Below are 26,217 nucleotides of genomic sequence, written 5' to 3'. Positions count from 1 at the left end.
TGTAACGATATTAACATCATATCTCCATGGTACTGTTTTGTTGTCCTTATACGGGAAAGGAGATGGTACTTCAATTACCATCTGTGGTTTCAATGGCTCTCTCATCGCGTCGTAATAAATTACCAACGGTCGATCAACACTATAAGGGGGGCCTGATGATTGGCTATTAGAGACGCATACTTCTCTTTCATTGGCATCTTCACTCTTGTTAAGGACCTTGATCTCCTTATTATTCATCCGGTCTTGAAGTAACCTTTTAAAGTCCTCGCACGACTGAATGTCGTGCCCAACAATCCATGAAAATTGCAAAAACTTTGACCTCTTCTCCAAAAACTCTATCAGAGTGACAGAGCAATCCTTTCTTAACTAATACCTCCCAGATTTTCTGCAGAGGCGTCCTTATTTCTGCCACACATCTTCTGACCTTCCATTCATCCTCTTTCCCCACTGTGCTCACATTCCCTTCGGTATGGTTAGGGAACGGGTTCCCCGTGGCGTTACTAGCACTATCGAATCGTAGGATACCCGCGTCAATGAGTCCTTGAACTCTCCTTTTGAAAGCGAGACAGTTCTCAGTAGAGTGCCCTTGGTTCCCTGCATGGTATGCACAACTAGCGTTTGGATCATACCACTTTGGGTATGGAGGTTTAAGGGGTGCCATGTAATGGGGAGAATTAGCTGTTTTTCTAAAAGTTTTGGGTACAATTCCCCATACGACACAGGGATTGGGGTAATTGCGGTATCTCGGGATTATGCCTTGATGGTCTTGGTTCGTTTCTGGGTTGGCTTTGGGCGGGTACCGTGTTTTGTGGGAAAGTAGTGACGGGTCTTTGGTTGTTCGTGGCGTATACGGGGCAGGACGGATGTGGTGCTTGGTAGTAAGGGGTTTGAGGGGATAATGGAAATTCGAGGGTGGATAATTTCGAGGTCGGGGTTGATTAGGATATGAATTGGGAATGTAACGACTCCCAGTTCCCACCATGAGGGCTTCTGGCTCTTTCTTCCTTAAGGGTGCTGCTTTTCTTGAGCCTTCTGATCCTTCCATTCTACCGCTCTTGATGGCATTCTCTATGAGTTCACCGGATATTACAATATCCGCGAAATCTTCGTGGCACTTCCCACTAATTTGTCATAAAACGGTGCCTTTAAAGTATGATAAAGAGAGCAGTTATCTCCGTTTTTGTTAGTGGGGGTTCCACTTGAGCTGAGACGTCTCTCCATCTCTGCGCATACTGTCTGAAGGTCTCTGATGGCTTTTTCTCCATCATTTGCAAGGTCATACGGTTGGCACCATATCCGATACATGCTTGTACTGCTCGCAAAATGCTGACGCCAAGTCCTTCCAAGATCGAATCTTTTCTCTACTGAGTTGATTGTACCACCGAAGAGCTGACCCTGTTAGACTATCTTGAAAGCAATGTATGAGTAGTTTATCCTCGTTCACATAACCGGTCATCTTCCGACAGAACATAATGAGATGTGCTTTTGGGCACCTTGTCCCATCATACTTCTCAAAGTCAGGCACTTTGAACTTCGGAGGTAAAATTAGATCAGGTACCAAACTGAGTTCCTTGGCACCTAGTGCGGAGAAGACTTCAGTGCCTTCTATTGCTTTGAGTCTTTCCTCTAGACTCCTATATTTTGCGTCATGGTTATCCAATTTCAACTTGGCTACCTCTGTTGGGTCATCCAGATCTGGAACTAGTGGATTAGCAGGATTAGCCCCTGGGTTCGATGCTAACATTCCTTGCCCCAAATTAGTGGGTGGAGCAGGTGGCATAGGTCGATGTTCCAAGCCAGTGGGTTCCTCTTGAGTATACCCTCTTTGTATGTATATGCGGGCAGTGGAGTGAATCCCGGGGATAGAATGGATCCTGATCATGGTGAATTCTTGACCGAGGTTCCATAACATCGGAGTTCTGCATGGGTCCCTTTCCTTTGACCAAAGTTGTCATCATCTCCATTATTTTAGCCATCTGATCTCTTTGCTCGAGCGATTCCTCTCGAGATCTCACCATTAGGTCTCTCGTCTCTTGTTGCGATTTGGCCAGTTGCTCTTGTAATTCCTTTTGAGCCCTTTCCATCCTTTCAATTCTCTCATTGAATTCATTCTCCATTACTCTAGCTTGTCGGCGCGTTTTATACGGATGACGTGGTTCCAGTCTAGAAGTCTTGCAACTGCGAATTGTATGTTTTAACCTCAGCGAACGAGTATGGGATATGCAATGAATGAATTGATGCATGAATGAATGCATGAATGTCAAATGAATGTCAGTTATGAATGAAATGCAAGAAATTGGTGTTGATTTCAAGATAGCCCCATATTTAGGCATTTCATTTATCAACATAGTCTATTACACAAAGTTCTCATTTTTCCAACAGTTACACAAATTTCCTAGCCACATTGCCTTGTTTCTTCACTTGCTCTAAAACTCTGATATGCTCGATCTTTGGCTCGGAGGGAATTGGCAACTGAGAACTTCGGCTTCATCTGATAATTGTACAACTAGTATAGCCGCTTTACGAATTTCATTGATCAAGAAGTCAAGTTGCATTTCTTTTTCTTTGAGAGTTCCTTCATACGCGTGAATGTCCCTATCGTACTGCTCACTCTTTTCTTCTAGAGCCTTCAAGAGGTTATCTAATTGTTGTTGGCGAGATTGCAGCATATTTTCTAGATCTCGTGTTTTCCTTTTTAATTCTTGATGTTCAGACTGACTATTCGCCAATTTTGCAGTCACTATTTCATACTTGGCGTTCTTCCTTCTTAACTCTATCACAGCACGCGCAGCCTTTTCCTCTTCTTTCTTTGCTTTTTCCTTCCAAAACTCCATTCCTCCCTTGATATTGCTAATTTCTTCCTTCCATTCTGCTGTCGACTTGCCCAACCCGCTATTCTTTATAGTGTTTCTTAATTTCTTGTTTTCCAAATGAAGGTCCCTTAAGTTGTTTCTCACAACCTCGGCTTCTCTTTGTACTTTTTCAGTCCTGGACCTTTCAACCTGAACTTCAATCTTCAGTTGATAGTTTTCTTCTTGAAGGGCACTAAGGTCCCGAGACATCTTGGCCTTTTCTCGTTCGAATTCTTGTCTTGCCATTTCTAGCTCAGACGGCGTTTCCTCCGAGAAAGGACTCTGGATGGTGTAGTTTGTTGATGAGATTTGTTGACTATTTACCCGTTGTTTCCTCCATATGTCGTAATCTTGGGTAAGGGTATCAACATACAAAGCTAATTCCATGAAATGAATTTCCTTCCAATACTTTGCAGTGTCTTGGACTCTCTTCATATATCCTTCACCCGCGAAAGCGAACTCGAACTGTGCTAATCCTCCAGTTGCGGGGAGAAATTGTCGCGAAGAAAATTGCCTTTGGACTAATAGCGGAGCATATCCAACTCCTCCCCATAACCCGAGTAAAGGTACCCAATCTTGGCTTCCACATTTGTATAGCAGAACTGAAGGACGGATCCAGGGTGCTCTCCATGTTATATTCTCGGCGCGAAGATTCTGAAAAACTGATACCCAATGTTGCTTGGTGACTTCCTTCGGCCATTCTTTATTGAGGTAAGCTTCTAGCGGGGAGAATGTTTTAGAAAACATATGGAACGGAGTGCGCTCTACCTTCCAGAAGTGACTCAAAATCCAAACATTGAGCAACTGCGCGCATCCGATAAATCGTCCCTCCCCTTTTCTTCGACAACTACTCAGGGACCTGAAGGTCTCGGCTAGGATGGTCGGGACAGGGTTGATTCCTTGTTTTAACCTTTCGAAGAAATCAACTACTGCAACTTCGAGATGTCCGAGAACTTTTGGGAAAATGACCAAAACGTAAATGGCCAAAGCGAATAGATTTACCCTTTTCAGCATGTTGGGATGGTTCAGAGCCAAATCTCGTAGGGAGGACCATGGAATGCAAATGGTTTCATTCTTCTTCTTTATCTGTTTTTCGGCCCATGCATCAGTCATGTCCGTCAGTCTCACTAACTTTTTCTTGAAGGTCATCGGCTTAGGCTCCTTCACATATATTTTGCCGAATTGTACATTGTCGATGCGGAGTAAAGCAGCATACTCTTCTATGGTTGGAGTCATGTCTTCTTGATTAAAGGTGAAACACTGATAAGCTGGGTCCCAGAACCGAACCATGGCTTGAATCAACTGTTCGTCTACACGGATGGTGATCAGGTGAGCTATATCTCCATACCTCTCAGTGAAAATGTCTCTAGTGTCTGAATCCCACTGATTCCAAATTCGAACCAAATCCTCAAAGTTATTTTGGCGAACATTTACAGTTATATGTTCGGGCAAATTAGCGACACACCCTTCCACTAGACTATCCCCCTTTTCTCTCTGAATTTTTAGAGACCAGTCCCGAACCACGGCATTCTTCTCGGTTATTTGTGTAATTGACTCCTCCATCAGAAACCCGTTTTTTTTTGGCAACCAACTTTTAATCAACACCTTCCTAATATGATGCCTATGATGCATGATGAAAATAAAAGTAAAAACAAATAAACTTGGTTAGTAAACACAACAAATATAATTTGAAAAACAAATTAAACTACCCAATCCAATTATTTTGCATAAACAGCGTAAATGAAAGGCAAAAGGCATTTTCCCCGTGTACTTATTTTAATGACTATAAGCGGACAGAGGTTCAGCATGGCTCTAATTGGATAGCTCGTATGGTTCACTATATGCGGTTTTGGTTCTAGGTGGGTACTCGAATCGTCTGCACTGTCATCTACTAAGATTAGTACAGAGCCTCGGTCATGGCCCATCATAGGCTTACGATGATCAATTCGAGGGATTACATTTACTTATGCCTATGCGGAGGGACAAGTTAACTCACGAAAGCATAAGTCATATGTAACCCGAAAGTATTCACTAGCCTGTGCGGAGGAACGAGTTAACTCACGAAGGCGTAGCGTTTACTTTCTCTTAACAGGGACGAAGCCCGGGTATAGAGCTCATGTTATGCAAAAAAATGCAAGTGCACGGTGTGTGGGGAGAAACTTGTAAACCTTTACGTTTTATTTAGAAAAAACTAAACCAAAAATAAAATCGCAAAAATTTAAAGCTGAAAAACAACCTGATAAAACAAATTAGAATATGTACAACACGATGCAAATACATGATTTTTTTTAAAACAAAAAATTTAAGGATCACGACTAAATGTTAATTTGAACAAGAAATTTTGAAAATTTTGACAACACGCGTTTAACATTAGACTCGACTCTCGAAAAAAAAAAATCCCCAGCGGAGTCGCCAGCTGTAGCGACCTAAAAATTTGGCAATAGGCGCTATTTGAAATGATTATTGAAAAATTAAAGTTTCAAATTTTATTTACAAAAGAGGAGTCGCCACCGATCTTTTTTAGGTGTGATCGGACACCAATAAAATCCTTTTTTAGAAGAATTTTTTTAAACTTTTCTAAAAAAAGAGAGACAATTTTAGGTCCACGTCAAAATCCAGAGAAAATTAGGGTCCGGGAGTCGGTTACGCGCGAGGAAGGTATTAGCACCCTCGCGACGCCCAAAATTGGTATCTCGTTAAACGCATGTTGTCTTAATTTTCAAAAATACGAGTTCCATTTAATATTTAGTCGTGATCCGATTGAAATACGAGAACCCCTTTTTTTTAAAAAAAAACACGAGAATTTTGAAGCGCAGTATTTCTTTTTTAAAACGAAAGTTTTTTTTTAAAAATACGAGAATTTTTGAAAACACGAGAATTTGTAAACACGAATATTTTAGAAAAACGAAAATTTTTGGAAAAAAACGAAATTTTTTTAAAACACGACATTTTTTTTGAAACACGGGAATTTTTAAAACAAGACATTTTTTTGAAACAAAATTTTTTCTTAAAAAAAATTTTAAATACGAGAATTTTTAAAACACGAAAATTTTTAAAACACGGAAATATTTTTTTTTAAAACACGAAATTTTTTTTTGAAAACAAGAAAATTTTTGAAACACTAGAATTTTGAAAACACGAAGATTTTTGAAACATGAGAATTTTTAAAAGCACGAGGATTATTGAAAGCACGAAGATTTATAAAAAACGACAATTTTTGAAATACGAGAAATTTTTTAAACGCGAAAATTTTTTTCAAACACGAAAACTTTTGAAAACGCGAAAATTCGAAAATTTCTAAAATACGAGTAATTTTTAAAGATTCGAAAATTTGAAACAAGAATTTTTTTTTTAGAAAAACGTACCATATTTAACACGAATCGATGATATTCACCCCAACATGGCAATGAAATCGACGAATTAGTGTCAAACCAATTCAATTTAATATTTAATCGGGTTGTATTAAAACACGAGAAAATTTTTTTGAAACACGAGGATTTTTGAACATTTTTTATTTTTAAAACGGGTCCCGAATTTAACATAAGCCATCGATATTCACCCAACATAGCGATGAATTCGGTGACTCGATGCTAAACCGATTCGTTGCCTTATTTATTAAAATTATTTAAAATAAAGTAAAATTAAAATTTAATTAAATTGTAAATATAAATACAAAATATAAAAATATATAAAATGCATAAAATGCTAATAATATTAAAATGAAATAACATAAAAATACGAGCATTAAATTAAAAGAGAAATAAATAAAATTACCGAAAAATCTAAAACACGAGCTTCGCCGAACGGGTTGCTAAAATTGAACCCCCTTTTTCTTCTTTTTTCTTTTTTCTTTTTTCCTTTTTTCTTTTTTCTTTTTTCTTCTTTTTCTTCCCTTTTTTTTTCTGCTGGGCTGCCTTGTTGGGCTGGCCTGCGCGGGCCTGCTGGCTGGTGGCCTGTTGGCTGCTTGTTGGGCTGCTGGAATTGGGCCTATTGTTGGCCTGCCCTTTTTTTTTTGTGCTGCTTCTTTCCCTTCTTTTTTTTGCTTTTTTTTTTGCTTTGATTTTTTTTTGGGCTTGTTTCTTTTTTTTTTGTTTTTTCTTGGGCTGCTGGGTCGGATCGGGTCGTAGGTGGGTCGGGTCGGGTTGACGCGACTGTTATAATATTTTTTATTATTTCTTTTTTTTTCTTTCTTTCTTCTTCCTCTTTTCTTCTTCCTTCTTCTTCCTTCTTCTTCTTCAAAGTCTAGCCTCCACCACCGCTTGCGCCGCCGCTACCTCCTCCGACGCCGGTACTCTTTCTTTTCTTCTCCTCTTTCTCTTTTCTTCTCTTTTCTTCTTTTTTCCTTCGAAAAAATCTCTCTTTTTGCAAGTTTTTTTTTTATTTTTTTTCGTGGGTGTCCTCATTTTTGGAGTTTAAACTCCTTTTTATAGTTGGTTTTGCTTCTTTTTTGCAGGTAGCAAGTGGGGAAGGAGCAGCCACCCATGTTTATGGCCTGAAAATCTGGAAGTGGGTGCCCCAAATCATGTAACTTGTCTGAAGGACCAAATCGCAAATGCAGCAAAACTTCTGGGGCTAAATGTAATTTTTAGAAAATTTAGGATTAAAATGAAATTTAATGAAAGTTTAGGGGTCTAAGTGAAATTTAAAGAAAGTTTAAGGGTCAAAATGAAATTTAGGAAAAGTTTAGGTGTCAAAATGCAATTTTTATTTTTTATTTTTTTTTTTTTTTTGAAATTTTGAAAATTAAACACAAACTCTAGTCGGACAAAAATTTAGTGCTTACACTATTGACTTAATATTATTTTCAAACCTATTAATAGTATGATTTCTAAGATATGATAAACTATTCTTTTAAAATTTTTATTAACATATTTTAAATTTATAAACCTCTTTTAAAAATCTTTATATATACCTTTTCAATTTGATACATCATTATTTATTTTACCACACTTAATATATTTTAAGAGTTTGATATGTTACTTTATATTTCTCAATAATGTATTTTAGAATATAATTCCAAATTTTATTTTCACCATCATGTCTTATAATTACCATATTTATATGTATAATTTATAAGGAATTGTTTTAGTAAATACAAATAAATGTAAAGTATAATAGATTTCAACTTATAAAATTTTATACGCTTTTATATATAAGTATATTATATCTCAAAGAAAGTTATTTATTTTGCTTACTTGCTTTAGTCTAATTATTTATATCCTTTTTCAAAGGTATCTTTATGAGATTGATTATTGATTTATTAGATACTTAATCATTATTGTTGATGTATTATATGTTTGGTTGCTGCATATTGTAAACTTGGTTGGCTATTCGTCATTTGCTTTATATATTGCTATTCAAATTATGTTGCTTGTAAAAATCGTATTTCATTAAAGCATGATGATCGTTTTATTTCAAATTCTTAAAAAGGGCTTGGTGTTTATGAGTTCTCGAGAGAATTGTGCCTTAACTTACTGGGCTTCAATTCTTCTCGATGAATTTATATCATCAAGTATCCGTTTTATTAAAACCATATAATTGTTAAAATAAAGCTCTTAAGATTACAAAATGTTGAATCCTAACTTACTGGATGTGGCATTTTGTTGTCTCAATTTCAAAAGATAAAGGCAATGTCGGTTGTTTAAGAATTTCGAGAGATCAAATCCTAACTTACTGGTTCAAATTTTTCGATTGACTTAAATAATCAAGTCTCCTTTTAAACCACATGATTTTCTAAAATATGAATAAATCTAATTTTAGAGATTGAATTGTTACACCCTAACTCACTGAGTGTGGTAATTTATCTCTGCAAAATGAGTACATCTTAATACACAACTTGGTAGGGGTGTGCATTAGTCGGTTAAAACCGAATTTTTTCGGTTAACCGACCGAGTTCGGTTAATCGGTCGGTTAACCAAAAAAATTTGGTCGGGGGTCGGTTAAGGTTTTTTTGTTTGTTCGGTTAACGGTTAAATCGGTTCGACACGGGTCGTTAACCGAAAAAATTCGGGTAAATCGAATTTACACCCTAGGCCTACTCCCTCCCAATTTAAAACCCAACCCAATTTAAATCCAGCCCAATTTTCTCTTAGGCTTACCAAATAGGTCCATTACCATTTGGTCCATTTCTCATCTCAACAGGCAGCAGCAAACAACACCCCTCTTCTCCCTAATTTCACAATTTTCATTTTTCACTTTCACTTTCAGTCACTCTCACTCTCACTCTCACGACTCACACACACAATCCGTCAGTCCCAACACCCGTAGGCCATAGCCGGTAGCCTTGAATCTCAGCCTCAGTCTTAATACCCAACACCCGACATTCTCAAGCTCAGTCAACACTCGATAGAAGAATCGGGAGTCGCCGGAGTCACTGAGTACCAGGTTTGCTTTCTTCTAACTTCATCTTAACCAATGATATCCATGATTGCTGTCTTCTTTTGTACATATGAACACTTAAGGTATATATATTATGTAATTATTCATTTACAAGCAGCTATGTAAAAAAAACCCTAAACAGTAAAAATGGTAAACATACATGAAAAATTTTAAACATCCAGTGCACAAATCATCTTGCAAATACAAGTATACAACGAAAAATTTAGAAACCTTACCTAAAATTTGTCTTTCTCCATTTTGTCTCCCTGCGCTTTTGAAATAACCAAATGTTGGTTGCTTTCCATTAAACCTCTAGGCTCCACGAATTGAATAAATAAATTTTCAGTTTATCTTTTTTGTCTCTTTGTGGGTATATCTTTTTTTGGTTTTAAATTTTTCGGTGAATTGAATTAAATTCCTTCAGCATTTTTTTTTCTAACCCAATAAATATAGTTAATTGTTTTAATTACTTAGCTTAGAAAGCCCTTCCTTTTTAAGGACATTGAGAAAGCCACTAAATATAATTTTCTGTGATCATTAATGAGTTAATTTTTTTTAATAGTCATGATCCTAAAATAAATAAATATTAAAATTTAAATTATTGAATATATTGTAATTAATGTATATTATAATTAATGTAAGAAAAAAATGATCAGTTGGCTGTAATTAATGTAAGAATCGATTTCATTTTTTAATTAATTTGCAACTTATTTCATTTTCAACATAATTTTACAACAGAATCGATTTGACCAGGTAACTTTTGTTGAAAATTGAGACATTCTACTTCGCTCTTTCTAAAAATTCAACTATACAATAATTAATGTACTAGAACGATACTAGGACAACAAGTCTGAAACGATTTTAAGAAAACTAACTTAGCAGTACAATAATTAATGTACTGCATGATACTAATACAACAATTCTGAAGTGACAGACCACAACATACTGATTACATTAATCTCAGAACATTGCAATGAAAAACAACATGGATCTTGGTTAAATTGCAATTTCTGTTCACTCAATAATTCCTTTTGCAGCTCTGCTGAACAAGTTGTAAACCTGCTTTGATGAAAGACCAATCTTTTCCAAGTCACTTAGCTGCAAAAAACAGACAGCTTACCTACCTTCACTCATAATTCAAAAAACTTGTTTAAATTAGCATAGAAAAGCTTTTCTTACCGATTTTAAAGGGCTTGCTTCTCTAACTTGGTAGATGCGAACAACATATATCTAGAAACCATAACATAAATTTAATAATTTTAGTGTTTTGATATCTTAACTAAACTTGTATATGTTTGATACTTTAATTATTCATCTAAACCTTAATTTTGTAATGGGTTAAACTAAACTTGTATATGCTGCTCTTGATCTTGCAGAATGTCAACCAAACCAACATCTATTGAGGGTAGTGTTACACCTCCTACTTCGATAGATTCTGAAAATTCGGGAGTTGGAGCTTCAATCCAAACAAAGGGGACTACTGGGAAAAGAAAAGCCCCTACTCAAAGGTCAGAAGTTTGGTCTCACTTCACTAAGTTTATTAATAGTGAGGGTGCAAGTAAGGCTAAATGTAATTATTGTGAAAAGGAATTTTGTTGTGATATGAAAAAAATGGTACGGGGTCATTGAAATATCATATTGGTTCATGTAAGAAAAATCCTAGTAATGTTGTTGACACTAGTCAAGGACAACTAGTTTTACCTAGAAAGGGAGTTGAAGGGGGGGAAGGGAATATTTCAACTTGGAGATTTGATCAAGAAGCATGTAGGAAAGGATTAGCACAAATGATTTTGATTGATGAATTACCTTTCAAGTTTGTTGAAAGTGAAGGTTTTAAGAAATTTATGTTTGTGGCATGTCCTAGGTTTCATATTCCTTCACGAACTACTATGACTAGGGATGTTTATCAATTGTATCTAGATGAAAGGGTCAAGATAAAACAACTTCTGAGAAGTTCTTGTTCTAGAGTTTGCTTAACTACTGATACATGGACATCTTTGCAAAGAGTTAATTATTTGTGTCTCACTGCTCACTTTATTGATAACGATTGGAAATTGAATAAAAAGATTTTAAACTTTTGTCCAATTTCTAGTCATAAGGGTGAGTCCATTGGGATGGTGATTGAGAAATGCTTGTTGAATTGGGGGATTGATAAGTTGTTTACTGTTACTGTTGATAATGCAAGTTCAAATGATGTTGCTATTGGTTATTTGAGAAAGAAATTTAACCCTCGAGGGGGTTTAGTTCAAAATGGTAAATATCTTCATATGAGATGCATGGCACACATTGTGAATTTGATTGTTGTTGAAGGCTTAAAGGAAATGAATAAATCTGTTGAACGTGTTAGGGGGGCTGTTAGATATGTGAGACAATCTCCAGCTAGATTACAAAAGTTTAAGGAGTGTGTTGTGGTGGAAAAGATAGAGTGCAAGAAGATGTTGTGTCTTGATGTTTGTACTAGGTGGAACTCGACCTACTTAATGTTAGACACTGCTCAGAACTTTGAGAGAACTTTTGAGAGATTTGAGGAGCAAGATACAAATTTTAGGGCTGAACTTGAAAGGGGAGAGGGTTGGCCTAGTGTGGATGATTGGGATAATGTTAGAAACTTGAGGGATTTCTTGGAACACTTTTATGAAGTCACTTTGCGTATATCTGGCACTTCATATGTCACGTCCAATAATTTTTTTGATGAGCTTTCCAAAATTGATATTCTTTTACGTGATGCTCAGTTAAATAGTAATATTGATTTCAATGTTATGGCCATCAAGATGAAAGAGAAGTATGGTAAGTATTGGGGTGATATTGATAAGATGAATTTGCTTATGTTTGTTGCTTGTGTTTTAGATCCTAGACAAAAACTAAAGTATCTTGAATTTGCACTTAGTGAAATGTCTAGTTCTGAAAAAGCTTGTGAAATGATGCAAAAGTTGAAGGAATCTTTGTATGAATTGTTTGATGAGTATAAGCCTCCACTCCATAGTACTTGTAGCCAATCGAGTGTGTCAACACATGTTTCTATTGGTGAACCACAACAAAAAATGAAAAGGCGAATGCAAGCTTTGTATAAAAAGCGTGAGTTGGAAATTTATGGTGAGGATAAAACATCTGAGTTGGATAAGTATCTAGCTGAGGCTAATGAAGAATTTGTTGAAGATTTTGATATTTTATTGTGGTGGAAAGTGAACAGCCCTAGATTTCCCACTCTTTCAAAAATTGCCAGAGATGTGTTATACCGGTTTCTACGGTTGCTTCAGAGTCTGCATTTAGCACCGGAGGACGTGTGCTTGATCAATATAGGAGTTCTTTAACTCCTAAAATTGTACAAGCTCTTGTGTGTACTCAAGATAGGATTCGAAGATCATCATCACAAGAAGACATAAAAAAGATTGAAGAACAAATCCAAGAGCTTGACAAGATTGAAAATGGTATGTTTATTGTTTTATTTTAATAGTTTCAATTTTTTTACCATATCACTCTTACTTATTTAATTGATTCAATGTTTAGACATTTCTTGGAATGCATTAGAGCCTACCCTAGATTCATGAGCTTTCGTGAGTTGAAGGGTATGCTTACTACTATCTTATTCTTGTTGATTTATAATCTATTCGTTTGTTTATATTATTTGAGTTTTTTTTAAATGCGTATATTTCTATTATATGCTAAATTTTTGCTCATGGTTTTTTTTAGGTTTAATGCAAATGGAGATATTTTGGAGAGATGAAATGAATATATTTTGGAAAGATGAAATGGATATTAATGGAGAATGTTAAAAACATACATTTCAATTATGTTTTAATTCAAGACTTGTGTAATATTTTTAATTAATTCAAAGACTTATGTAATATTTTTAATTATGTAGTGATTCAAAGATTTATGTAATGTTTTTAATTATGTAGTGATTTAATTTTCGGGTAATTCGGGTAATTTGGGTAATTTTCGGGTAATTCGGGTAATTCGGGTAAGTCGGGTAATTCGGGTAAGTCGGGTAATTCGGGTAATTCGGGTAATTTTTAACCAAAAATGAATAACACATATTTTTCGGTTAATTCGGTTAACCGACATTATTAACCGAAAAAAATTTTGGTTCGGTTAATTATTTTTAAAAAAATTCGGTTCGGTTAACGGTTAAAAAATTTGAGAGGTCGGTTAATTCGGTTACAAGAATTTCGGGTCGGTTAACCGGTCGGTTAACCGACTGAACACCCCTACAACTTGGTTTATTCAAATTTGAAATTTAAAAGGATTGTATTTTTAAAATCTTTTCAAATTTTCGACATTAAGACATCAAACAATCCATTCGGTACCGATTTTGGGCGTAACGAGGGTGCTAACGCTTCCTCGTGCGTAACCGACTCCCGAACCGATTTTCTCAAATTTCGCAGGCCAAAATCGTTTTCAAGGTGAGCCGATCACACATCGATAAAGGATCGGTGATGACTCCAACTTTTATTTTTTAAAGTCGACAACTATATTTTTGTTTTCAAAGAAATGGTTTCAACATATATCTTATATTTTCTGACTATTAACATTTTCTGACTTTGAAGACCTCACCCATTTGCTTGTGGATCGTTAGTGAAAGCATCGTTTATGCTTGCAGTAGAAGTGGCCGATTGGACCACTGTTGGTGCTGGAGTAAGCAACAGCGAGGATCATGAAAGGAGAGATATAAAGAGAAGAAAATATTTTTTTTGTCAAAGGAGAAGATGAAATAATGAACATTTTTAGAAAAAAGAAGAAGAAGCTTTATAGTAAAAGTAAATAAAGAAAAAGAGAAAAAAGAAACATGGGTGATCGGAGAAGATCATTGGACGAGCGACGGCGATGGAGGACTGGCGACAGCAAACTCTAAAAGGATGGAAAAGTTTTTGAGGGTTTCTGACGATGGAAGCTTGAAAAAAGGGAAAGTCGTGGTTTAATTTTATTTGGGATAAAAGAACAAAGCTTAGAAGAAGAAAAGTGAAGTTTACTGGAAGAAAGAGACTTACACCATGTTTGGTTGGGTGTAATGGCCCTATTCTGTGGGCCCCACCTATGCATATGTTTGGTTGAATGTAATGCCCTATTACGAGTCTATTACATTACGTCTGTATTACTGATGAATGACCCATTTATATTCCCTTCAAAAAGTTCAGATTAGCTCCGCTTAACTCTCCCGATTGTGATTTGCCATGTTTTACCCTTCCAATACAAGAGCCATCTCCAACCTCTCCCTCCCAACATCAAGAAGCTCCCAATTTCTCTTCCTGTTTCATCCATCGGCCTCTTCCTGTTTCACTTTCAGCCTCTTCCTGTTTCATTTCTTGCACCTTTTTAGAACTCTCCCGATTTCTTGCACCTTTTCAGAGCACTATTTTGTCGACCAAAACAAACTTGTGTTCTTCAAATGCAGTGAGTAGAGATCAATCCCAAGTATCTCCAAATAAACCCTCAAGAAAAACTTTCAAATTCAATCAAGGTAAAAATTGTCTGCCCTAACATTCTTTCAACATGTTTTCCCTTTTATGTTTTTTTATGACGAAAGATTCAACATTTCTAGAAATTGAATCATGCATTTACCTTTAACATGAGGTTTTAGAAAGTTTAGTCATGTAACTCTGCTGGTGTCGAATTTCTTACTCAAAGTTTAGACCCTATTTAGGCTTTTCTTCTCGGTACCGTACCTGCTCTTTCTTCTCAAATTTTTTTTTGCGCCCTGATGCACGTTCCACGTGCAGTTCAATATTTATGTGAGAACTTTTTTATTTGTTTACAGATTCTGCCCGTCGAATAAGGCCAAAATCTGGCATCTATGTTGTTTTGCCCAATTTCCCAGTAACATATTTTTCTAACTTTTCTGTTAAACTAATTGCATACCTGAACTTATCATGGTTTCTCTTTTCACCATAAATTTGGGTATTCTCTGCCTTTGGTAGTGATGCTTTCCTGTTTGCAATAGCTGAAGCCAACACCTTTATAAAGAAACAAAATTAGACCCATTGTTAAGTTCCAAATTGAACTTCATAAAAAGTTGTGTTTGTATTACAAGCAATGTTTTAGTTTTTTTACCTTAAAAATTCTAATGAGTGGACTATCGCCGGGGCGTTTGTATCTATAAAAATTCTAATGAGTGTGACCACAGATATCTTAAAACCCTAATTCCAGCCCAAGTTTTCTTGAATCCAGATCATGACAGTGGAGGCGATGAGGCCCCTTAAACATAGTGAAAGTGTCGACAACTTATTATATGATAATAGCCGGTTGCATCTACCATAGTTCTATTAATTATTAGTTTAAATATGGTTCTTTGGCTATGCATCCACTTACTGTATGGGCTTATCATATGATCTAGATGGTATATACTTGAAATTTCTTACTTCTATTATACATCCTTAAATGATTATGCTCTTTAATTACCTTCTGGATTTGCATATTGGGAATCCAATGTTTCTCTATTTTGTTGCTCCTCATTTTGTTCCGTAGGCTGCAAATGATGGTGCTCATTTTGCTCATCATTTTGTTTACCTTCTGGATTTTGTTACTTAATGATGGTGCTCATTTTGTTCCTCATTCAATGCTTGAAATTGTATTGTTGTTTATTAATTGGAATGATTTGAAGAGATGTAATTTTGTTTTACATATTTAGTTATTAGCTATCTATTATCCAGCTGAATCAACCTTATTTAGTCTTAAGCAAGTAGTAACCATTCGGAGAATATTTACACGGCGTATTGTACTATTTCTAGATAATTTGGCACCTTTTTAATTCATGTTAGTCTCTTTTGTGGTACCCTATTTCTAGAAAAGAACCCAATAGTAGAAACATATACGCAAACCTCAAAAAAAGGCAGAAGAAAAAGAAGGGATCAAAAAATAAAGAAGTAGGCAAGAAAGACCAAACCTGAAAAGTGACAGAATATAGGTAGTTAATTTGAACATGTTTAATTAAATTCTTTTTTCTCTAATTTAAAAGTCGGGAAAGGTTTTAAGATAGAAATAAGTATTGTATTAAAAAAAGTTAGGTTGGTCAGTTATCAGAATATAAATTTTCATAACCAAATTGATGAACTTAAATGACTTTTAATATATATTATATTTAATTTTTTAAAAATATATTTATAATATAATAATTATGTAATACATATAAATTTAAATCAAAAAGTCAAATATATTTCTATACATATTTTTTATACTTGAAAACAACCAAATGCAATGTTGAAGGTGAGACCTAATATTGAATCGAGGATTAGGTTACTAAAAAGGGAGTGGTCAATCGTCTATGACATTCTTAATGGCCAAAACAATAGCGGTTTTGGTTGGGACGAGCATAGGCAGCTCGTTATTGTTGAAGATGCGGTTTGGGGCTCCTATTTAAAGGTAAGATTATTTCAAGTCTTTATTATCTTATTTTTACCAAACTTATAACTAATATGATTTCCTCATTTTTTTTAGAGTCACAAAGAAGCCGCTCAATTCAGACATCGTACTTTCCCTTATTACGACCAGCTTACTACCATATACGCAAGAGATCGAGCAACTGGGAAAGATGCTCAAACAGCTGCTGATGTTCTTCAAGAAATAAATGCTGAGGATGTACCTACTACGTATATGAATGAAGAGAGAAACACATTCTATGACTGCGAAGCTGAGGTCTCTTTGGACGACATGGATGTTTCTGGTCCGGAGCCGCGAGGAGATAGAGACCAAGGGGGTTCCTCATCTTCAAACAAGAGAAAGAAGAAATCTGATGCTCGTGATAATATGTATCTTCATTTGATGAGGCTGCCACTTTATTGGCTGAAAACATCAAGGCCGTTGGCGATCAAATCAGTAGGAGTATTGCCTCGGAGGTGGTAGTTCAGTAGAAGTCAAAAGAATATCAAAAGATGGAAGAGAAAGCTTCAAATTTATTTTCAACCTTATGGGAAATTGAAGGTTTAATCGACGATCAACGGTATAAAGCTTTGAGTAAAATTCCAGATCATCCAACTCAATGATCGTTTTCTTTAGTTTACCTTCTGTTACGCGATTGGAATGGGTCAGAAGATTTCTTGCTCACCATTAAAAATCAATGTTCAAACTTTTTGATGTTGTAAAACTATATAACATATGGATTATGATGTAGAATTTCATTTTCATCTAAGCTTTTCTTAATATAAGTTAATTATGTTTATGCAGAATATAATTCTCAAGTTATATTTTGATTTTAGTAAATTCGTATAACATTTTATTATTAAGAATTTTTTGAAATTATATATCATTATTAAATTATATTTAATATTAATTATTTTAAATTGTATAAATTCATATAAGAAAATTTATTATCAAGAATTTAAATAACTAATATATTTTAATTATAATATATTTAATAATAATTATGTTAATTTATATTTTATAGTAACATATATTATGATTTGAGTAAATTAATATAAGAATATTAATTATTAAGAATTTTATTAAATTATATATTTTAATTATAATATATTTAATAATAATTTTGTTAATTTATATTTTATAGTATCATATATTATGATTTGAGTAAATTAATATAAGAAATTTATTTATTAAGAATTTTATTAAATTATATATTTTAATTATAATATATTTAATAATAATTATGTTAATTTATATTTTATAGTATCATATATTATGATTTGAGTAAATTCATATAAGAATTTTATTTATTAAGAATATTATTAAATTATATATTTTAATTATAATATATTTAATAATAATTATGTTAATTTATATTTTATAGTATCATATATTATGATTTTAGTAAATTCATATAAGAATTTTATTTATTAAGAATTTTATTAAATTATATATTTTAATTATAATATATTTAATAATAATTATGTTAATTTATATTTTATAGTATCATATATTATGATTTCAGTAAATTCATATAAGAATATTATTTATTAAGAATTTTATTAAATTATATATTTTAATTATAATATATTTAATAATAATTATGTTTAAATATGATTAAATTATTTATTATTGATATTAATAATCTTTTTAAAATTTAAATAACAATAACAATAATCATTTACCAAAACAAATTTATGCTAAGGGTATTCTAGTCATTTTAGTTTTTTCCATTATGCTATTACACCTCTATTCCATTCAACCAAACACAAGAATACTATTATGCCTCTATTCCATTACATTCAACCATTACATTACACCTCTAATCCATTATGCCTCTATTCCATTATGCCTCTATTCCATTATGCCTCTATTCCAATACAGCGAACCAAACGTAGTATTATTATTTTTATATTGACTTATAAAATCATTTTTCATTGACTAGTCTAATTTTTTTGTGAAATAAACATAGGAAAATATTTTTTGTAAAACTTTTTACGAATCTTTTGTTCTTTTAATTTTTTGTATTCTTTTCTTTTTAAAGTTATTAATTTTTTCTTTTTATTTTTCTTTTCTTAATTAGAAAACATAAAGGTGTATTTGTTCCCAAATCCTTGGTTGAATTACAAAAGAAAAAAAATAGAAAAAAAAATTTAAGTGCCACGTGTCACATTTTAATTGGTTTATGTGTCTTGACATGTTAGAGAATTAACAACATTGATAAACGACATTAAAGTTCAAGTACCAAAATCGATTTTTTGAAAGTTTAGTTACCATATCTGGCATTAAGCTTTACATATACAAACAACTATGTTTTATTTTTTGAATAATCTCATTATAAGTTCTGATCATATTATATATACTCTTTTTTACGCAATTCCTAGAACTACCTATAGCCCTTCCTTAACTTATATATAAAAGGATAATGCGCTTCAACACACTCAAACTCACGTCTTCCTGTATTAGAAATAATACTCATGTCAATCGAACTACTCAATCGACAATTTTTTTGTTTTCTTAAATATACATAATTAAATATACGTAGCATGTTATAAATATTGCATCATGTCAATATATGTCATTCTCATTCAAATCATGTTATATATGTAGCATGTGATGATTAAATAATAAAAATTAATTAAGTATTTCATTAATTATTAAATTTATGGATGATTGATTTTTTTCTATAAATGTGATAGTTTACTTTTAAGACTTAGGAAAATTGAATTCCTTTCTTGAAGCTGTGGTCAAGAGGTGTTGAATTAGGCTATTACCAATTGCATTAATATGGTACAAATTTTATTTTTGTTTTTAGAATTAGTACAGGTTTTAATAGTAAAATCAATTTGAGGGCTATTTTTATATTGTGGCACAAATTGATCTTTTTATGTACTCTGTTGTGGAATAATATGTGAATTATACATGGGTTTAGATTATTTATCTAGGTCTGAAGGTTCGTTCAAAATGTAAGAGAATTTGAGTAAAAATATTAAGCTCGGAAAATGAATTTGGACAAAAAAATTAGACATGTTTAAAATATGGATTGGACTCGGACTTGAATATTCAAGGCCGAAGTCCAGTTTGCCCAGCCCGTTTTAAGTTTATAATACTTTATATTATAATATTTTTATATATTATGTAACTTAGAACACATTAAAAAATAAACTTATAATAAATATATAATACTACTATAATGTAAACATTAAAATAATATTAAAATTACTATATAAAAAATTTAAATAAATAAAAAAATATTAAATATTAAAATAATATAATATAAGTATTTTTTAAAAGATTTAAGAAATAATATAGGCAGGCCTAAAATAAGCTTGAGTTAGTCTTTTACAAATATTGACAAGTTCGGACAAAATTTTAAGCTCATATTTCTGGTCGAACCAGACTTGAGCAAACATAAAATATGTTAACATCATGCTTAAACCTGAACCAACTCAAATGCGAATCTACAATTAAAAAACTAAATAAATAAAAAGATTAAATTGAAGAGATGGTATGGAAGGATTTTGAGTTTCCTTCCTGAAGGTGAAAATGAAGATATTATTGAGTTTTTGTTGGATGTAATTGTTGCGGGTGTTTAGAACTTCCAATTTGATTTAAATGGAAATAAGTTTCACATCAGCATTGATTTGTAAAAATGTCACATGCATTACATATTTAAATGACAGTAACAAAATTGAGAATCAAAGTTTCGTTATTAAATCTCCCCCATACCCATTCATAGTCAAATTTATTGAATGTCATTCAATTAAATGTTTACCAGATTGAGTGAACCAGCTTTTTTAAGTTTCCAATACATGTAGTAACCAGTTGGGGGAAATGGACAAAAGCAAATTAAAGTTCCATAGGTAATAAATGCTACACACAATAGCTTATTTCCAATTGATTAAAATCAGCCATCCTATCACCAAAAAGATCAAATTGGTCCCCAACATCACCCTCGATAGTAGTTTTAGCCACACATTTCTCAACCCCCCATTTTCTTTCATGTCACATCCCCGGGATATTAGCCTAATCAATAATCCCCCCCCCCTTTTATTTCTCCATCACCTTTCCATTCAAATTATACATCATGAGAACCAAGGAAAGAGGAAGATCAGATGCATAAAATGATCACCACATTTAAATTAAAGCATATATTATCTTTCCTAAGCTTAAAAACCAAAGAGATGATGAAGAAATAAAGATGAGAAACCAAAAAAAAACAAAGAACACGATGGAAAGAGAGAGAGAAAGGGTGCACTATAAATACATCGATGTAACTCGGGTGGCTTTTAAAATCATCTTTCATGCGAGCCCTTAAACCCTAACCCTTAAGCCTTGACGCAGCAATTGAAGTAGCTAAAGAAACTCCTCCTTGTCTGTCAAGAAATTCAAAAAAAAGCAATCAACAAATGTGTGACCGAGTATAATATGGCTAACTAATGACATTTGTCAAAGTGAAAAAAGTATAATTCATTGACCAAAGAGATAAAAGATATAGAAAAGTATTTCTACAATGAAAAGTGGAATGCTCATCGGGGTTTTCCCCAAGGGCCGAGCTACATATGCTTAAAGGTTAATTGTGCAAGCCCCGGGGCTAGCAAACATCAAAGGAAAAAGATTAAATGATACAGCTAAGCACAACTTCCCCACCAGCCTATATCACATGGATGCCAACAAAGTTCATATAGATTCGACATGGTTACGGCGCTATCACTATTTATAGCTACCAACCAATAATAGAAAATTGTATATTTATAGTACATTTTCTAATTAAATAAAGGATTTGGGAAGATAGTGGAAGGGAGAATCTTACAGATGGAGAGTGATGGTTCTGAGGGTAATTGTGGTGATGATCATCACTAGGAGTAGTGCTAACAGTGTTTGCAGTTGGGTTAATGAACTCTTCTTCATTACCAAGACTGGCTCTTGAAACTTCCCTCTTGTTTTGCTTCCTCATTTCCCTGATCTTTGAGAAGTCAAGAGAGTAATCTGGCACCTGTCCCTTTTGATCCCAATCACCAAATTGTGGTACTGATAGCCATGGTGCATTTTTCTACATCAATTTTAACACCCGTAAGCCAAAATATATCAATGCTTTAATTAACCCCAAATATTGCCAAAGCTATCAATGCTTTGTATTCATGGCCAACTGTTGAGCAAATTATAAAATTTGTCCTTTGGCAATACTTAATAATGCCAAAAAGACATCATGTGACTTTGCAAGTTCAATACAAAGACATTCCAAATTCACAACCTAGCTAGCACTGCATGTACTAAAATATTCCTAACAATTAACACCAACAATCTATGTTATTCAAGACTCTTTCATGTTCCTTTATAAGACCAACCATTTACATTATTTAGACTTGTCATTGTCCTTAAGAACTTAAAAAAACTTGACACTCACTCGGTGAAACTGGGTAACATAACCAGAAACCTGTTTATAGTGTTCCCCTGTATTCTTTTTTTTTCTTTTTCAACTCTAAGATTATAGATTTTTTTCCCTGTAGAAGGGAATTTCAGCTTTTGAGACATACCAAAAATCAAAACCCATATTTAAAAAATTGAATTTTACTACTTCATACACTTGGAAAACGTAAAATTAAATTTCTTTTTTTCAACCCATGAGTGAACTTGGAAATGAACACCAAATATTTGTTTGGCTGCAAAGAAACTCCAAAACTAAGAAGGAAAATAACTAAGACCACATAAATCATAACTACATAGCCAAAAAAAGAATCCTTCTTTTTTCTTATCAATAACATAAGAAAAACAAAGAACTAACCTCCTTGCGATCTTCCATGCTTGATACCAAGTGAAAAAAAAGGATCTTTCCAAAGCTTTAAAGAGTTCTATATATTAATCACTAAACTATCAACGGCTAATCTGAACCAGTCAAAGGAGAAATAGAAAAAGCAAGTAAAAATAAAAGGGTATTTATAAAAAGAAAGAAATAAGAGAAATTGTGGTGATTGAATGAGTTGAAGCAAAAAATATATAAATACAGCAAACGACAGCACCGATCGGAAGGGGGTGGGTCTTTGATAGAAACACTAATCAATCAGCACCTAATAAAATCAATCACTCCCCCCCCCAGCTTTCCTTTTTTTATATGTATATTAACTTATTATTTTTATACGTTTTAATTCTCGATAATGGTCTTGCCTTTTCGCTTAAATTACATGGAATGCCACTCGTTCGGACACGCTTTGCTTACGTGGATTTTTAAGCTTTTTGCCCCTTAATTTGGTTAAGATTGCTGCTTTTATATGCTAGCTGTCTCTACGAGGGCAGATTCCAAAGTTCATCCGAGACGCGGTTTTTTGGGATTTTAAACGGTATCGTTTATCAGCTCATTATAATTGAATGCCAAATTTGTGTCCTACATAATCTTTTTACATTTAAATTTCATGTACTTCTCTGGTTGACACGTATTAGACATGTTTGTTATACGCAGAGCTATAAAATTTTAAATTAATTTAAATATAAAATTATTTCTTTTTGTATTGTAAAAGTTAAAAATTAAATAAAAAATGAATTTTGATTCATTACTAAATACATCAAAACCAAATCGCAATTCAACCCTACACTATATTTCAAATTTTTCTTTATTTTTTCTATAATATTTTAATTAAATTATGGGGTATTTTGAATAATCTGTCGCTGATGCAAGAAAAAGTAAGGAAATGAAGTGTTTATATAAACAGACAATTTGGATGTTATTGAAGGTATCCAAGTTCCAGAATCAACGCCCTCTAAATCGATGATAATCAGGCACATTCACCACCTCTTGAAGAATATTGAAAATTGAGTACTTAAATACATACATAAAAAAATATACAAGCAGATCAAATGATTAAAATAACTTTTAATAAGGAGAAAGAGTTACAATTGTTTACAAACAATCCTTTTGTTTGGGTTTCATAAAAGAAGAAAAAGGTTGGTTAAGCTTATTTAAAATTTTAGAGTAGGGTGGATTTTGAAAAGGGAGCTTACTTGTATTGAAAGAGATGGCACAACTTTGTTATTAAAGGAGTTATAAAATAATGTGCAATGGTATATTTTAGGGTGAATATTTTTCATTTTGTAATTTCCAACATACTAAACTTTAAGATAAATTGCATTGGAAGGAAAGAAAGTGGGTTGAAAGAAACTAGAACAAATCAAATTGTAATACTCACAAACTTAATTCTTGATTTACTTTTGTATAAGAAAAAGTAAAATAATATAGTTTATGTAGAAATAATTGGTTGGTATGTTATTACAAGTGTGATAACATATTTATCGCATACAATTTTTTGTTTGGTCAAAATTAAAATTTTAGAATTTCGAAAAATATAAAGATTTTATATAACCATAAGAACTAAATTCATAATTTATGCGTAACAGAGGGACCAATAACAAAATCTGACAAAAAAATAAATAATAAAATGTAAAAGAATATTAATTATTGGATAAATCCCTAGGTAGCATTGTTTCTTTCGGTGGGTGTAGTTGGATTTCATTAAATAACTTTCTTGGGCGGCTGTATTAAATTATCTTTAAAATAATTCTTAGTAGAAGAATTAATTCATGAACCACAGAATTTTCAACAAAAGGACGGAGAATAAGTAGGAAGAAAAACAAATAAATTAATATAAAATATGTTAAGTCAAAATTGAAAAATACATTATGAAATTAATAAGTTTTAGAATTAATATTTATTTATATAAAATAATTTAGACGATTGTATCAAATTAAAATTTTGTATCTCGTGATATACTGAATTAAATTGATGTATAATTTATATTTTTCCCAATAAAAATTTGGTATTAGATTATAAGTTGGATGAAAATTATATGTGGATATTTTCTTTTTAACACAACTTCCATTATTGGCTTTCTTGACCTTGTTTTTTTATGACAAAATTCTAATTCTAGCTGTAAACTGACAACATTTTTTAATCCCCTTTTCTTGTCTTTTGTCTGATTTTTGCACTCAATTATGGTGAATTAAAATCTCACTCGTATTCTCAGTACATAAAAGCTTGCTTCTCATATTTCAATAAAGGATCATTAAATTTAATCTTTAATGGTGGTCACTTTTTTATTATTATTATCTTTTTAACCTCTATTTTTAAGCAATTGAACAATTAATCTTAAATGGAAATCTCTTTAAACTCTGGTGATAACATTTCTCACCTGGAAATCGAGAATGGTGATGGTTGTTGTGACAGATGTAGATCGTAATACAAAGAAAGTTTATTTTAAAGAGGGCAATATTGGTGGTTGAATCTGGTCCGAATATTGCACTAGGAAGGATTAGCACTCTCGTAACGCCCAAAATTGATACCAAATTGATTGTTTAATGTCTTGGTGTCGAAAATTTGAAAAGATTTAAAAAAAACTTTTTATTTCATGAATGAATCAAAATAGTAAGACATTCTTATTTCAAAGAAATAAAACACCACACCCAGTGAGTTAGGGCACAATGTTTTTAAATCTTCAAAATACCCGAATATTGCCTTTTGCTTTTGAAAATTCTTATTTTGAGAAGAAAATGTCATGACCAGTAAGTTAGGACCCAACATTTTTTAATTCCCGAGGATAAGCTTTTATTTAAAATTTGCGAATTTATTGCAAAACGAATACTTGGCTTTCTAAATTCATCAAAAAATAATCGCAATCCAGTAAGTTAGGACACGATCTTTCTCAAGAATCATGAATGCCAAATATCTCGAAAATTTATGAAATGTGATGATTTTAACACTTTGCCAAAACCAAAATATACATTCCCTTTGAAAACATGATAAAATGTTAATGCATATATATCTGTATACAAAAATCATGAGAATGAATCAATAATACAATATACATACATTTTAGAAATAATAAACATAAGAATGTATAAACATAATATATTAGTAAATTATGAGAATATAGATATATAGGTATACAAAAAAATGTTTATAATAGTTTTGAATGATGCATGAATATATATTTACAAAAGTAAAAAGAATTTTGAAATCAAAACATAAGAGTGTATATATATATAGAAGTTGAAAAATAAAAAAAAATATACATATGTATAAAATATATAGGTAGACGTGCAACGTGAAACATGCATATATAGTTATATATATTATAAAAACATGCAAGTATACTAGATAAAAAAAACATGCATACATATATTAAATGAAAGAACGACGCATGTATGAATAAAATAATAATAATAATGATAATAATAATAATCATAGTATAACATAATTATAATAAAAATGAATAAAATAAAATGTTAAATTGAACTAAAAAAAAGAAAGAAAAAAAACTAAATTCGAAGTAAATCTGAGAATAGGACCACATTGAATGCGCGCGCAAGAGTGGAGGACCAAAAGGGAAATTATTCCCTCCCTCCAAAAACGCTGCGCAGCAGTGGGCTAAATTGAAAAACAAATAAAAATTGCGGCTCAATTTAAAAAGAAACAAAGCAGGTTTAATTGCAACGCGCCACGAACAGGAGGGATTGAATGCGCAATTTACCCTTTAAAACCCAACGTGCGGATCCTCCCCTCCAGGTCGGGTCACCGCGCGGGTTATACTAGGGCAAAACGGTGTCGTTTTCAAATCAGTATTTAAAACTGGTATTCTAAAAAAAC

General features: G+C 32.7%; 1 protein-coding gene and 1 long non-coding RNA gene across 2 annotated transcripts; one reads left to right on the top strand and one right to left on the bottom strand.

The window, feature by feature from the left end:
* The first annotated feature begins 12,332 nt into the window (after positions 1-12,332).
* Positions 12,333-12,981, top strand: LOC107950610 (uncharacterized). The gene is made up of 3 exons (XR_005911120.1): positions 12,333-12,658; positions 12,738-12,796; positions 12,921-12,981. It is a non-coding gene; the product is annotated as an uncharacterized lncRNA (long non-coding RNA).
* A 7,718-nt stretch (positions 12,982-20,699) lies between these two features.
* LOC107950608 (uncharacterized) lies at positions 20,700-22,682 on the bottom strand. The gene is made up of 3 exons (XM_016885487.2): positions 22,369-22,682; positions 21,397-21,636; positions 20,700-20,959 (listed from the first exon to the last, which is right to left on the bottom strand). The coding sequence occupies exons 1-3, from the start codon at positions 22,384-22,386 to the stop codon at positions 20,912-20,914; spliced, it is 306 nt and encodes a 101-aa protein (XP_016740976.1). The 5' UTR covers positions 22,387-22,682; the 3' UTR covers positions 20,700-20,911.
* Positions 22,683-26,217: the final 3,535 nt, after the last annotated feature.

Source organism: Gossypium hirsutum, chromosome D03 (assembly GCF_007990345.1).
Source record: "Gossypium hirsutum isolate 1008001.06 chromosome D03, Gossypium_hirsutum_v2.1, whole genome shotgun sequence".
Lineage (NCBI taxonomy): Eukaryota > Viridiplantae > Streptophyta > Magnoliopsida > Malvales > Malvaceae > Gossypium > Gossypium hirsutum.
The sequence above is the reverse complement of the archived record's forward strand: the minus strand, read 5'-3'. Positions and strand labels throughout refer to the sequence as shown.

Excerpts from the sequence above, each read along its gene's own strand:
- LOC107950608 (XM_016885487.2), bottom strand. Across the intron at positions 20,960-21,396 it reads AGAACCATCACTCTCCATCT|ACAAGGAGGAGTTTCTTTAG; the intron begins GTAAGATTCTCC and ends ATTTCTTGACAG.